At 39.3% G+C, this 14,169-nt stretch overlaps 1 protein-coding gene across 2 annotated transcripts in view; it reads right to left on the reverse strand.

Moving 5' to 3' along the window:
• The window catches only part of SLC13A1 (solute carrier family 13 member 1), a 53,869-nt gene that overhangs the window by 18,636 nt on the left and 21,064 nt on the right, over positions 1–14,169 (reverse strand). For both annotated transcript variants that reach the window (XM_051623070.1, XM_051623058.1), the window contains exons 2-4: positions 5,138–5,271; positions 3,204–3,332; positions 2,188–2,324 (exon numbers count right to left, since the gene is read on the reverse strand). In XM_051623070.1, coding sequence (XP_051479030.1) covers positions 2,188–2,324; positions 3,204–3,332; positions 5,138–5,236 — 365 coding nt within the window. In that variant the 5' untranslated portion in view covers positions 5,237–5,271. The remainder of the gene's footprint in view (positions 1–2,187; positions 2,325–3,203; positions 3,333–5,137; positions 5,272–14,169) is intronic.

Below are 14,169 nucleotides of genomic sequence, written 5' to 3' on the forward strand. Positions count from 1 at the left end.
AAATAAAATAAAATAAAATATAACCTAACCTGTTCAGCCCCAGTTTTTCTGCATTATTCACCCTGCAGTGTCATTAAAAAATATTCTGCACAGCACCTCGGATGATAACTTTACTTACATTCTACTATAAAATCACTTTTTTCTATGTAATGCACAATAAATGCCTTATTACTCATTCTAGTCCTTGCAGGTTGCATAGATGTCTTCACCTGTCCCTGCTAGTCTGCAAAGCAGACCACATAGCTCAAATGAGGGGAGGCCTTTAGGGACTCATAGAACCACAGAATCATTTAAGTTGGAAAAGACCCTTAAGCTCATCAAGTCCAGCCATTAACCCAGCACACTGCCAGATCCACCACTAAGCCATGTCCCTAAGTACCACATCTACACATCTTTTAAATACCTCCAGAGATGGTGACTCAACAACTTCCCTGGGCAGCCTGTTACAGTACTTCACAACCCTTTTGGTGAAGAATTTTTTCTTAATATCCAAACTCCTTGGAATAACATGAGGCCATTTTGTCTTGGCATGTCACTTCTTACCTGAGAGAAAAGACCAATACCCACCTCAGCTACAACCTCCTTTCAGGTAGTTGTAGAGAGCAATAATGTCTCCCCTCAGCCTACTTTTCTCCTGGCTAAACATCCCAATTCCCACAGCTGCTCCTCATAAGGCTTGTGTTCTGGACCCTTCACCAGCTTCATTGCCCTTCTCTGCACACTCTACAGAACCTCAATGTCCTTGTTGTGAGGGGCCCAAAAATTAACACAGTATTCTAGGTGTGTCCTCACCAGTGCTGGGTAGAGGGCAATAATCACTTCCCTGGTCCTGCTGACCACACTACTTCTGCAACAAGCCAGTTTCTCCAGGAGAATGCAGAATCCAGAAGAGTTCTGCTATTCTACTTCCACTGCTGCATTCCCCATGTCCTCTAATGAAGAAATCTCCTATAATTATGCATATTCATCACTTTGCAGTGGGCATAGCTAATGAGCAACAGATGCTGAGAGGTGGGAGGATCATCACAGATCATCTTATCATCCTTTGGTCATGATCAGGAAATGTGATAGAGCTGAGATAATTATGAGGAATGCTGCTTCCTCAGGGTTACTAAGCTGTCTGTGGAGTTGGTCTAGGTATCCTCAGCAGCTAGCTGTGGGTTTCTGTGTCCACAGCAAGTTCTCCAGCAGTGTTCAGCTTAGCACAGTACACCATTCACTTGTGTTCTCCCTTTCAAGATTTCAGCCAAAAGCTGAAAGTAGAAGTGACCAAAAAAAAGATAAATTGAAATAACTAAAACCGCATCACTCAAGAACATACTAAAGATAATGGGAAGCAATTGAACAAGAATGTAAGGAGCATTTTGTCAAAAAAGAAACCTACCAGCTATCAAAAGATGCAGAAACAATCAAAATACATGTGATACTTAGAATTAGACTAGACAAATCACTGAGGAATAGAAATAAAACAAATGAGGTGCTATTAGTTATATCACCTAAGAATCATCTCAGTTTTTAGATCTGGGGTTTCTGTTTTCTCAGACTTGTTACTTCCTGTCATTCTCTGCTTCCTGACTGAGAGTCATAAGCATCATGTGCTCTGGGAAGCCAGATTCAGTCTATAGATCTTCTCTGCAGCCTTAGTGATGTGCTGACAGGTGAATTGGCAGGCTTAAATCTTTTCTGCAAGCTTGTAAAGTAAGCAAGAAAAAGACTTTTCACTTCTTAAGTTAAATGAGCAAGTATTTTTTCCTCACTGTGTATTTGAACACTTCTTGCATTTGGGGAAAGTGTCCAGGACTTTGCAAAAAGTATTGAAATGCAATTTAAAAATAAGCATAGAACACATTTTCACTTGTAGGCATCAGATATGTAATGTACTTACCAACATTAAGAAACAGTACCCTATATTATTCACAAGTTCATCAGAATATTTGTTCAGAAGGATCCTTATTATGAACAGAATCACTGCAGGGAACTTTCAATTAGGGTTTCAGAAAAAAAATAAATAAATTAAAGTGTCCTACAAATCAATCATATAATTTCAAATATCTACTCTGTTTCAGTAAAAAAGAAAGGCTGGGTTTCTACCACAGAAAAAAAGCAGTTGGCAATTATTTCTGGAATACATAGCTTTCCACAAGCATTATTGTCCTTCAAGTACATACCATATTGTTTAACACATACCATGCAGGGTTGACACCCACCAGCATCACCATTCTTAAAGCCACTCTTTTGTGGAAATTCCATTTTTCTATTGACGTTGCCAAACAAATTACTCCAATCAGCAGCAGATGAAAGTCCTTAAAATAGGCAGATGCTACCTGAAATAAATTAATTTTTTTTAATAAATTGTTAACTAAAGAGTGACTTTCTATTAGTGTTTGGTATTATCAGTTTAATGGAAAAAAAAATCAATTTCAGTATATATTGATATAAATATCAATAAATGTTTTTGGCTTAAATTTAGACTGTTAATTCATTGAAACTATTTCATTTAACCAAACCATGCAAGAGTAACTGCATTAAAGTGCATAGTGTTAAAACAAAAATAAAAATAAAGTTTATGGTATGAACAAGTTAAGATCATCAGTCACACGTCACATATGAATTAAATCACCAATGAAATGCTGCTTTTAATAATTTAGTCATCTCTTCATCAGACAAAAGAACCATCTGTGGTGTCCTTTCCTTACAGGAAGATGTATCTTCAGCATTCTGCACATGGGGTCTTTGGTGTGTCATCTCACTTCTGTAACATTTCCTTCCTTCCTTCCTTCCTTCCTTCCTTCCTTCCTTCCTTCCTTCCTTCCTTCCTTCCTTCCTTCCTTCCTTCCTTCCTTCCTTCCTTCCTTCCTTCCTTCCTTCCTTCCTTCCTCCCTCCCTCCCTCCCTCCCTCCCTTCTTCTCTTCCTCCCTTCTTCTCTTCCTCTCTTTCCCTTTCTCTTTCTCTCTCTCTTTCTCTCTTTCTATCAACCAATCATTTCATAAGCCCTGAACTGCAGTCTAGAAAAAAATATTAAAATCAAAAATAAAAAATTAAAGACAAAGCATGTGAGCAAGTCTTGAAGCTTGTCACCCTACTGTGGGTGGCACTCAGCAAATCCATGGACTAAACTATCATGTTTCAACATTATGTGGTTCTTTCTTTGGAGAGTTTATAATTGAAATCCATAATAGGATAGAGAGGAAAAAAAAGGTTACCTGCTTGGATTCCATTATACCAAACAATGGGAACATAAAGGCAGGGAGCAAAGCTGAAACAGCCAATGGTAAAGCTTCTGTGAGCCAAAAGATGGCAACTACAAACAGTGTGTATGCACATTCTGCTTCCTATAAAACAAAAGACACACACACATAAATATATATATATATATATATGAGTGGATCACCCAGGAAAAAAATCAGAACTGTAAAAAGTCCAGCTATGTCAACAGAAAGATTCCCCCACTTGGAACAAGCAGGAGTTAAGCAACCTGAATAATTGCACTTATTGTCTTATTGTACTTATTGTCTGCTATTGAAAATCCTGCTAACATATGAGAAATAGTCTGCAAAATAGTTTTACAGAATTTTTTCTATGACATAGTAAAATTGCTTAAATTCTACCACTTAAGAAAGGTGGAAGAAAGTCAGCTGCCTTTTTCTTCAAGCACAATTAATCATTTAGGTCATTCTGGAGCATTCTTAGGTCATGAATTAGCATAAATCACAAACATTCAGCTGCAAGCAAACCTTTAAACTTCTAGGAATGCTCACAGTCAGTAACAGGGCAAATTTTGTCTCTCCTGTATTCAGTGAAGTTTTGTCATCAGCATCAATAAGGCAAGGATATAATCTAATATAAAAAGCAACGTGCAAGACTGACAAGCAACACAGTTGTTGTTTTTAAGACTTGTAATTTTACTGTGTCTTTTCTTTATACTCCTGGAAAACAGGAGGTTTTCCAGGAGAATTTACTTCAGTGCTGCCAGCACAATGCAGCCACAGCCAAATATAACAAAATGAAGTGAGAATAGTTTCTTCTAGAACCCTAGAAGCCTCTTTTGTGTTGTTCTGATTAATATTCCTGCTCTTGAGGAAAACTGTTTGGCTATTTTAATGACACTGGTTAGAGCATGAAACTACTCAACAACAACAGAGATGGTTTGTATTGGGAAAGGAATAACTTCATTAATTGGCTTTGGGAACCTCTCTGACTAGAAAACAACTATGCTCAATCCAAGTCAATCAGCTATGGCTAGCATTTATTTTTTGTAGGGAGCTTGTGTTATGCATGAAAAATTTGATAGTGTAAATTGTCACCTAACAAATGTTCATGTCATTGAAGTCCTACCACATTAAGAATTTCTCAAGAATTTTCTCCCAGAGAGGAACCTGAACTATTGAAACCATGATGTGTGAAGTGTGAAGCATGCTCCTCTGTAATCACTATCTATCTGTGGTGCAAGAGCTCCTGAACCGGACTTTCATGTATCGTTACACATGATAAGTCTAATGCATGCGTGATAATACAACACATTCCATTTCATTCTTTTGACATCAGAGCTATACCAAATAGAATCACTAATAAAATTTTTAGATATCTGCTTCATCAGCCTGGAGCTGTCAGAAGAGGTACTGAGTGCCAGAAGAATTTATTTCAATTAAAATAAAACCAAGGTGTCCTGCCATAACCTTTGGCCTATTTAGGAACCAGAGGGAATTTCTCAGATCATTGATTCCAGTCATTTGCTATCAGACAAGATAATACATAATGAAGTTAACAAAATCCATAATCAAATAAAAGGTAATTGCAGCTGTCTTCCTGACTATTCATCTCTGTTGTCAATCATTCAGAGATGTCTAAAAGTCGTTAAAAATATAATAGTATGGACAGGATTTTCAAGGTAGTCTAGGTTAATTTAAATGAGGAAAACATTTCCTGAACAAGAAAAGAAATATATAAATCAGAACTTCATGCAACCAACCAAGAATCTCACATTAAAACTGTTGTCGTCTCTACAGTTCCCCAACTCAAACACCATGATCTCTTCCAACCAAAACCATTCTATGATTCTATGAGTCTGAAAAGATCAAGGAATCTGAGGCTTGATGTACAAGTGCAAAAAAAATATGTCTCAAAGCAGGTCACTTACTTTGGTTTTGATGATAAGTGGAAGTGGAAGTAAAAGCAGTGGGGTGAGGACAATGAGCAGAAATCTTCGGTAAACCAGGAGGCAGCTAAGAATCTTCATGGTTGGTGGCTGGTAGATGAACTTTCCTGCAGAAACTGCCAAAAAATAGGTCTGACTTTAAATAGCTGGCTCTGATTAATATTTTTCCAAGCTATCACCTTTAGCCATTGCTAAAGCAGACCAGTAAACCAAGTTAAAATTAAATCTTGCTCTTTATTGTTTTAGTGAGTTTATTAACAGTAGGTTGATAAGATAAGTGTTCATCATAAACCAAGGTTAGATGTCAGCCTTCCCATGACTTTCCCTCCTTGCTGTTCCTCATAAGAACTTCATGTAATTAGAGCAGGTTTTAGACAACTAGACAACCAAGACTTTCAGGTGCTCTCCCAGTCACTGCTGGCTTCAATAAGAAACCAATCTAATATACACAGAATATATGTTCAGAACCAATCATGAAAACATATACAAGATTATTTTACTGAACAGAATTAAAAATTCTTCATCTCCATCTGTGGAGATATTAATAACTTGACAGGACAATGTCCTGAGCAACCTTACCTACCTTTTAACCTTGTTCTTTTTTGAGCAAAAGGCTGGACTAGATGACCTGCAGAAATCGCTTCCAACCTTAGTCTTTCTATTGATGCTGTCTAGAATTTGGAATACATGAGAAAACCAGGGTTTTTTCTGTCTTGCCTGGCACAGAGTATATGATAGTTCATTTTCTTTACTCTTGCAGAAACAGGATAAGGTGTTCCATGTACATCACATAAAGCTTTGAGGCACGCTAAGAGTAGGAGAGAGACAAAAGTAAAAAGTAAATAAATTATTTAGTCTTAATTTTCCTATTTTCGGTAAAGAAAACTTGGTGCAGCCTTTGTAATACAATAAAATAGCCTCAAATAAAAAAGAGGAAATCCACCTTCTGTGGATGAAGATCAAAAGGGGAAAGAACACACTTTTGTGCTCAGGATCTTACATGAGGCAGAAAATTAGAAGAGTAGAGAGATGAAGCAGTTTCTGAGCTACCATCAGAACCATCCAAAGGCCAGGTAATAGGGCAGATTTTTACTATCCATATAACTTTTTTATTATAAGGGTCCCATGCATTAGGACACAAACAAACCAACTGATCCACTGTTGTGGACAGATGTTTGGTTTCAGGAAGGCAGGAGTTCGGTTTTACTAGGAAAGCAGTATTTCAAATACAACTGACAGGAAAGAATTGATTGAAAACCCAAAGGTGGGAAATAATTTAGGGATTAAATTATGAATGAAATTACAGCCTTTGCTACTGCCCAGAAAGAACTGGGAAAAGAGCTTTGACACAAACGGAATCTGAGGCTGAGACCTCCTTAGAAGATAAGGTAAGGGATAAAGAAGTTCAAGTGAACTGGTAGGTTTTGAATGGAGCTATTCTAAATATATCATGACAAACCTGGTTTTAAGAGTTCAGACACAGTGAGCAGAGACGAACACTATGGTGCCTATATTAGGAAAGCTTCAAATATCTGAAAATGAAAACGTAATTATATGAGAACTGGAAAAATAGGATGTGCCTGAGGACTGCTACAAAAGAATAACAAAAATACAGATAAATAAATTCAAGAAGATTGAGATGTGAAATATATTTCAGTTGGAGATGTCAAAGAAAATTTCTGTAAAAATGTCAGAAGCAAGAAGAAAACAGAGGAGAGTAGAGGAATTTAGTACACAGAAGGGAAGACAAACTGCAGACAGTGCTGGAGTATTCAATACTTTCCTTTGCTTGAGTCACCACAAAGGTAAATGGCACTTAATTCTCTAAATAAATTAATTATAGCATGGAAAAGGGAATGCATGTGGGTGTGGTACTGGTGGGAGTGCTGAATATTTAGATTTAATGTGTGCATTCAATTCAACAGTTCCAGATGAAATTTACCCATAGTTCGTGGGTGATAATTGATGCAGTAATCTGAGAACTATTTTAGAATGTATTTGAACATATTCTGATATGCCATATATTTGGCAAACTGTGGAGGATTACAAATTCCTTGAAAAATGGCCAGGGATACATGGAAACCAAATTTGGCTGTCACATGAGCTTAACCTAATTTTCTTATTTTTTTATGGGGTCATTAACTTAGTGATCAAATGTATAAAATATATACATTTTATTTTATTTGAATACACTTTTTAAACGAACTAAAAGCAAATCAGAAGCAAGAATAAATGCTCTAGGGGAAATTGTTTGGGTGCACAATTGGTAAAAAAAAGTTGCTCTTGAAGGGCAATTACATCATACTTAAATGACATTTCAAATTGAGTCTATTCTGATTTATTTTCTATCTGATATTTTTATTAGGTGGTTTGAATCTTAAACAAGCAATAGGCAGGAAAAAAAAAATATACCTTCTAACTGATATTAGACCATAAAGGCTGCTTTTTCAGCATTCTCAGAGCATCATGGCTATAGAAAAATGCCATGTGGATGCACATGTGTATACATTTCTGAACAAAAGAGGAAAGAGAAAGAGACTTCCAGTACTAAACCAAGTGAGTTATTGCTGATGAGGCATGAGAAATCAGCCTGCAAAATTAGCATTGAAATGCTCAAGTCTGTCTGCAGGGCCACCAGAGGTGGCCCAGGCAACATTAGGAGTTAAAAGAAAGAGGTTTATTTCCAAACTGATGTGGAGATCTTTCTGGAGCTATCAAGCTTTTACAGGTAACCTGAAAATGGATCGACAGACACATGCTCAGCTAGATACTGGATCTCTAGTGGAGTAAGTTTAGTGGAGGAAGGCTGAAGTCTTTCTGAGAGACCATAGAATTTGACACAAAACTTTCCCTATAGGCAGAACCAGGAACAAGCAAGGGTATAGAAAGCTACTTACAAGGACCTTAAACTTACAGCTCTGCATGTGAAATGGAAAGATGTTCTAATGTGACTTGAGGGATTACTCATTAGGGGGAAAAAAAAACAAAACAACCTGATAAAATTAGTGTGAAAAATAAAGATGTGTTTACAACAAGGAAAAAATAGAAAAAGGGTGTAGTTTGTAGGGAGAAAGAATCTCTCTTGTTATATCAGACCCTGTTAGCTAATCCAGGTCAGTATTCATTCCTCAGTAGCTAGCCTTCTTTATTTACTTTTGTTACATCTTGAGTTAACTGTGGACAGCTCCTGTGTGCCTTCTCAGTAGCTGAACTGAGTTTTGTGGTTCATCTTCCCACACCCCAGGAAAACCTGTGGGCATGTGTGAGCATTGCCCAGATAACTGTATTTGCGACTTGGCTGAGGACTACTGTTTCTCTTCTGTACTTGAAGAAGGCTTATGTGCTCAGAAACCCATAATTGTGTGGGGCAAAAACAGCAGAGGAAGTGTTTGAGAAGGAGGGAAGAAAAATTCAGATTCTTCCAAAAGCTGATTTTGCCATAAACTGAAGCAAGATCAAAGAACTTCTATGAGACATCCAGTTGTGGGGAATAAAATGGCAAGATGGGCATTGTCACATAAATATGATCACAGAATCACAAAATCAAATAATGGTAGGGGTTGGAAGGGATGTCTGGAGATCATCTAGTCCAACCTCTCTGCTAGAGCAGGATCCCGTAGAGCATATTACACAGGAACACGTCTAGATGGGTTTTGAAGGTGTCCAGGGATGGAAAGTCCACAACCTCCCTGGGTAGGGAAATGATGTTCAATAAGATAACAGTCATGTTCCCACTGGTTAGCAAAAAAACCAAACTCAAACTTTCCTAGGCATTATGGGACTCTGGAGAATGTACATTACAGGATACAGTCAGCTTGTGAGTCCTCTCTGTTGAGTAACCTAAAAGAACTATTTTGTCTGAGGCCCTGAGTAACAACAAGCAGCTGAACAGATCAGACAGCAGATAGTTTATGCAGTAGCCTGTAGGCCAGTCCAGACAGGATCAAACATGAAAAATATTATGCTGCTGCCATGGAGAATGACCTCAACTGAAGCCTCTGGCAGAAAGCACCTTGAGACACCCAGTGTCAAGTTCTGTGGTATTGGAGCTGGGCGTACAGGACATTTCACTCAAAGACCTGGGTATAGTTCGTGGGTAATGAGGAAGAAGGGGGAAATCTAGTGTGTACCTCAACGAGATTAGATTTTGGAGGAAACTAACATGTTGCATATATGAGTTGCATATAATAAGAAGTACTACAAGAAAGATCACCTGAACCAATGGAGAATGAGCTTTGCAAGTAGTCAAACAAGTACAGCAGTTACACAGCCTGAGTCAAAAATTGAACACAGCAAGGCATAGCTCCTGTCCTGAGCTACCACTTTAACACATGGAGCCCAAGTCATGGGTTAAATTAACTCAATGGATATTTAATGAACATTTTACAGGGGTGGCCCCTGGACTAAGGGAATTATATTTGTATATGTGTATCTTTATCTCTCTCTCTATATATATATATCTCACATGAGAGGAAGAAGGGTGGTGTTTAATGGGGATGCTTTGAATAGTGTAAAACTAGAGTATGACATAAATTATATGGAAAAAGTGGTGGAGATTGCACTGGCTCTGGCTGGAATGGATGAATTTTGTTTATAGCAGCCTGTGTGGTGCTGGTTTGAATCTTGTAATGCTTTGGGTTTGTGACTGAAATTGTCAATAACACACCGGTGTTTGGTTATTGCTGAATAGTTCTTCCACAGCATCAAGACATTCCCACTCTGCCCTCCCAATGAGAAGGCTGGGGTTGTGCAAGAAGTTTGGAGGAGACATAACAAATGCAGGTGACTCAAAGTGTCTAGAGGGATAATCCCTGCTTTATATAATCATGCTCAGCAGTAAAAAACTTTGGGGGATATGTGTTTTGGGAAGGGAGTCTGGCTAAACATTGGTCTACTTGTGGGAGGTGGTCAGTGATTGCCTTTGTGGCAACCTTTTTATTTTATTTTCTTATTTTGCTTTCCTTTGCTTACTAAACTGTCTAGACCCACAGGCTTTTTCACTTTTGCTCTTCCTGTTCTTTCCCCTGTCCCACTGGGTATAGAGCAGATGAATAGCTGGGTGGTGCTTAGCTGATGAACTGGGTCAACCTACCACACCTTGTCAATGGCCTTGTAAGTTACAGTACCACTCTACACCTTGCCATGCATTTATCTTTTGACCATCACAGATACAATGGCAAAACTACTGTACAGAACTAAGAGGTACACCTCACTTAAGTGATATTTCCTGGGGATTTCATTGAATCATAGAATTGTTTAGGCTGGAAGGTACCTTAAAGATCATTTAGTCTAACTCCCCTGCATGGGTAGGAACACCTCAGACTAGACCACGTTGCTCGAAGTCCCATCCAGTCCAGCCTTGAACACTCCTACGGAGGAGGCATCCACAGCCTCCCTGGGAAACATTTGCCAATGTCTCACCAACCTCATGCTGAATAATTTCTTCCTGATGTCTAACCTAAATCTACCCTCTTCCAGTTTAAAACCATTACCCTTTGTCCTAACACTACATGCCCCTCTAAAAAGCCCTTCCCCAGTTTTCCTTTAGGCCCCTTTGAGTACTGGAAGGCTGCTAAAAAGTCTGCCCACAGCCTCTTCTCCATGCTGAAGAACCCTAATTCTCTCAGCCTGTCTTCACAGGAGAGGTGCTCCAGCCCTCTCATCATCTTTGCGGGCTTCCTTTGGACTCTCTCCAACAGCTCCATGTCCTTTCTGTGCTAGGGCCTCTAGAACTGGACACAGTACTGCAGGCATGGTCTCAAGAGGACAGCAGAGTAGATGGGGAGAATCACCTCCCTTGACCTGCTGGCTCTGCTTCTTTTGATGCAGCTCAGGATACAGTTGGCTTTCTGGGCTGGAAGAGCACGTTCCTGGCTCGTGTTGAGCTTTTCATCAACCAACACCTCCATGCCCTTTTCCTCACTGCTGTTCTCAATCCGTTCTCTGCCCAGCCTGTAACTGTGCTTAGGATCTCCCTGACCCAAATGCAGGACCTTGCACTTTGCCTTATTGAACTTCATGAGGTTGGCACGGACTCACCTCTCAAGCCTGTCAAGGTCCCTCCATCCTTCTAGCATTTCAACTGCACCACACAGATTGGTGTCATCAGCAAACTTGTTGAAGGTGCACTCAATTCCACTGTCCATGCCTCCAACATGCTTCCATGTTAAACAGTGCCGGTCTGAGTACCGATCCTTGAGGAATGCCGCTGGTCATTGGTCTCCATTTGGACATTGAGCCACTGACCACAACTCTTTGAGTGTAACCATACAGCCAATTCCTTATCTACTGAGTAGTCCATCCATCAAATCCACATCCTTCCAGTTTTTGAGACCAGGATGTCATGCAGGACAGTATTGAAAGCTTTGCACAAGTCCAGGTACATATCAGTTGCTTTCCCCACGTCTACTGATGCTGTCACCTCATAGTAAAAAGTTACCAAATTTGCCAGGCATGATTTGCCCTTGGTGAAGCCATGTTGGTTGCCACCAACCACCTCTATGTTTTTGATGTGCCTTAGCAGAGCCTTTAGGAGGATCTGCTTCTAAAGGAGCCAGGTGAGACTGACTGGCTTGTGATTCCCTGGGTCTTCCTTTTTTCCCTTTTTGAAAATGGGGGTTATGTTTCCCCTTTCCTAGTCAGTGGCAACTTCACCTCACTGCCACAACTTTTCAAATATGATGGACAGTGGTTTTGCAACTTCATCAGACAGTTCCCTCAAGAGACATGGATGGATCTCCTCAGGTCCCATGCACTTGTGCGTTTTTATTTTCTTGAAATGGTCTTGATCTTGCTTTTCTCCTACTGAGGGTGGATTTTCCTTCTTGCAGCCCTTGCCTTTTCCTTCTGAAACTTGGGTGGTGTGGTCAGAGCCCTTGCCAGTGAAGACTGAGGTAAAAAAGGTAATTGACTACTTCAGCCTTCTCCATATCCTACATGACTGGGTCTCCTGTTTCCTTCTGTAGAGTGCCCACATTTTGCTTACTCTTGTTTTTATAACTGAAGTACCTGTAGAAGCTTTTATTGTCACCCTTGTTGCCCCTGGCCAGATTTAATTCTATTATGGGCTTTATCTTTAGTTCTATCTTTAGCTTTAGTTCTATCTGGGCTTTAGCTTTAATTCTATCTGGGCTTTAGCTTTCCTAACCTGATCCCTGGCTGCCTGAACAACTTCTCTGCATGCTTCAAAACATGCAAAATTTTAGTACACTGCACAGCAGGGCAGGATCCTTGGAAACGTGGAGAAAAAAAAAAATAATTAGCATTTCCTTGTCAAAGGTTGATCATATAGGATTACCAGGACACCTTTACAGAGTGAGATAAGAAATGTTTTAAAGTGGAACATCTAATCTAGCAGCAAAGTATTTGGTATACCAATATATGACTAATTACTGTAACAGAAAGGCTATATATCACTGCAAGAGCTGTGAGGTGGGTTAGGTATTCTATCACAGTATCACAGTATCATTCTGGTTGGAAAAGACCTTCAAGACCATTGAGTCCAACCACTACACTAACTCTGCAGCATCCACCACTAAACCCTGTCCCCTGGCACCACATCTGTCTTCTTAGATGTCTTCAGGGATGGTGGCTCAACTGTCTCCTCAGACTGCCTGGATCACCCAGTCCAACTCCCACCCCAGAAGAGGAAAAACCCAAAGTTCAAACCATGTCCCTGAGGGTGTTGTCCAAATGTTTCTTGAATATTGTCAGGTTCTGTGCCATTACTGCTTCCCTGGGGAGCCTATTCCAGTGCTCCATCACTCTCTGGGTGAAGAATCTTTTCCTAATATCCAAGTTAAACCTCCCTCTGCACATCTTCCTACCATTCCCTTTCTCCCTGTTACAGGTGTGAAAGCAAGGCAAGTAAAAGCAGTGAGAATTGCACCAATGATCAGCAGTGGAATTGGATGTGTAGCCACAAGGCCTCTCCCACCAGTGCCACTGTATCTCCCATGGAGTCACTGATGAAGAGAAACGATGATATGAAAGTGCTGGGTCTTGATCAAGATTTGCTTCTCTAAAAATTACAAGGGAATCAAAGCAGCAGATGTTTGGAAAAATGTAATAGCATATCTAAGACTTAGCACTTAGTGGTGTTGGATGAAATCCCATCCTGAAGTCCTCTTTTTTCTAAGTACATATCCAACATAATGACAGACAACTGCTCCAACAACTTTAAATGCTCTAAAAACTCGCTGAGTTAGAAAATCTTTATGGGAATGTGATTTGATGCAGTTTAAACTACTTTTTCATTTTTCCATTGGTCTTTTTTTAAACCATCTCCTAAGGAACAGTTTCTTTCAAGCTAAGCAGAATGCTACCAGTGACACAATGAGATTTGTATCAAAAAGGACATAAACCAACATGCACAACAAGCAAAAAAAAACCCTTTCTGGAATTTTAATAGCATGAGATTCAAGACTCTGAACGGTACGTGAGCTTTATCTCAAGATCGAGGATGGAAGCTTCTGAAATAATTTGGATATTGTATTCCTGTGATCTTGGCCTGATTTGCTGAAGAGTGGCAGTTAAAAAAATCCTACAAACCGAATTTCTTTCCAATTTTCCTTGCTTTTCTGTTTCTAAACTGCAGAACTGCTGGAAAAGTGCAGTTTGGAAGAGATTATTGACAACTTTTGAAGAAGCAGTTCACAGAAAGTAGATGAATTCTATTTTCAGCATGTGATGAGAGAAGATAGACTTTTCATACCCACATATTTCTGAATGAAGAGAACCTGAGAAGTTGAATACATTTCCAGGCTCCTTACTGCCTAAAAGTAAAAAAACCAACATTGAAAAAAACCAAGGCCAAATAACTTTCCTTTAAAAATATTATAGATTAAAAGTTCACTGTTCATTGTAAGCACATTATGTCATTCCTTTTAGTTTGGAATAGAAACCCACTGTGCCTGAAGGACATTAGTGCCATGATTTTTCATGAGGACCTGTACTTACAGCCTTTTTCTTTGAATCAGTTCAAGTGCTTCAGCACTTACTGTATAAGCTTCTGT

Source organism: Apus apus, chromosome 1, assembly GCF_020740795.1.
Source record: "Apus apus isolate bApuApu2 chromosome 1, bApuApu2.pri.cur, whole genome shotgun sequence".
Classification (NCBI taxonomy): domain Eukaryota; kingdom Metazoa; phylum Chordata; class Aves; order Apodiformes; family Apodidae; genus Apus; species Apus apus.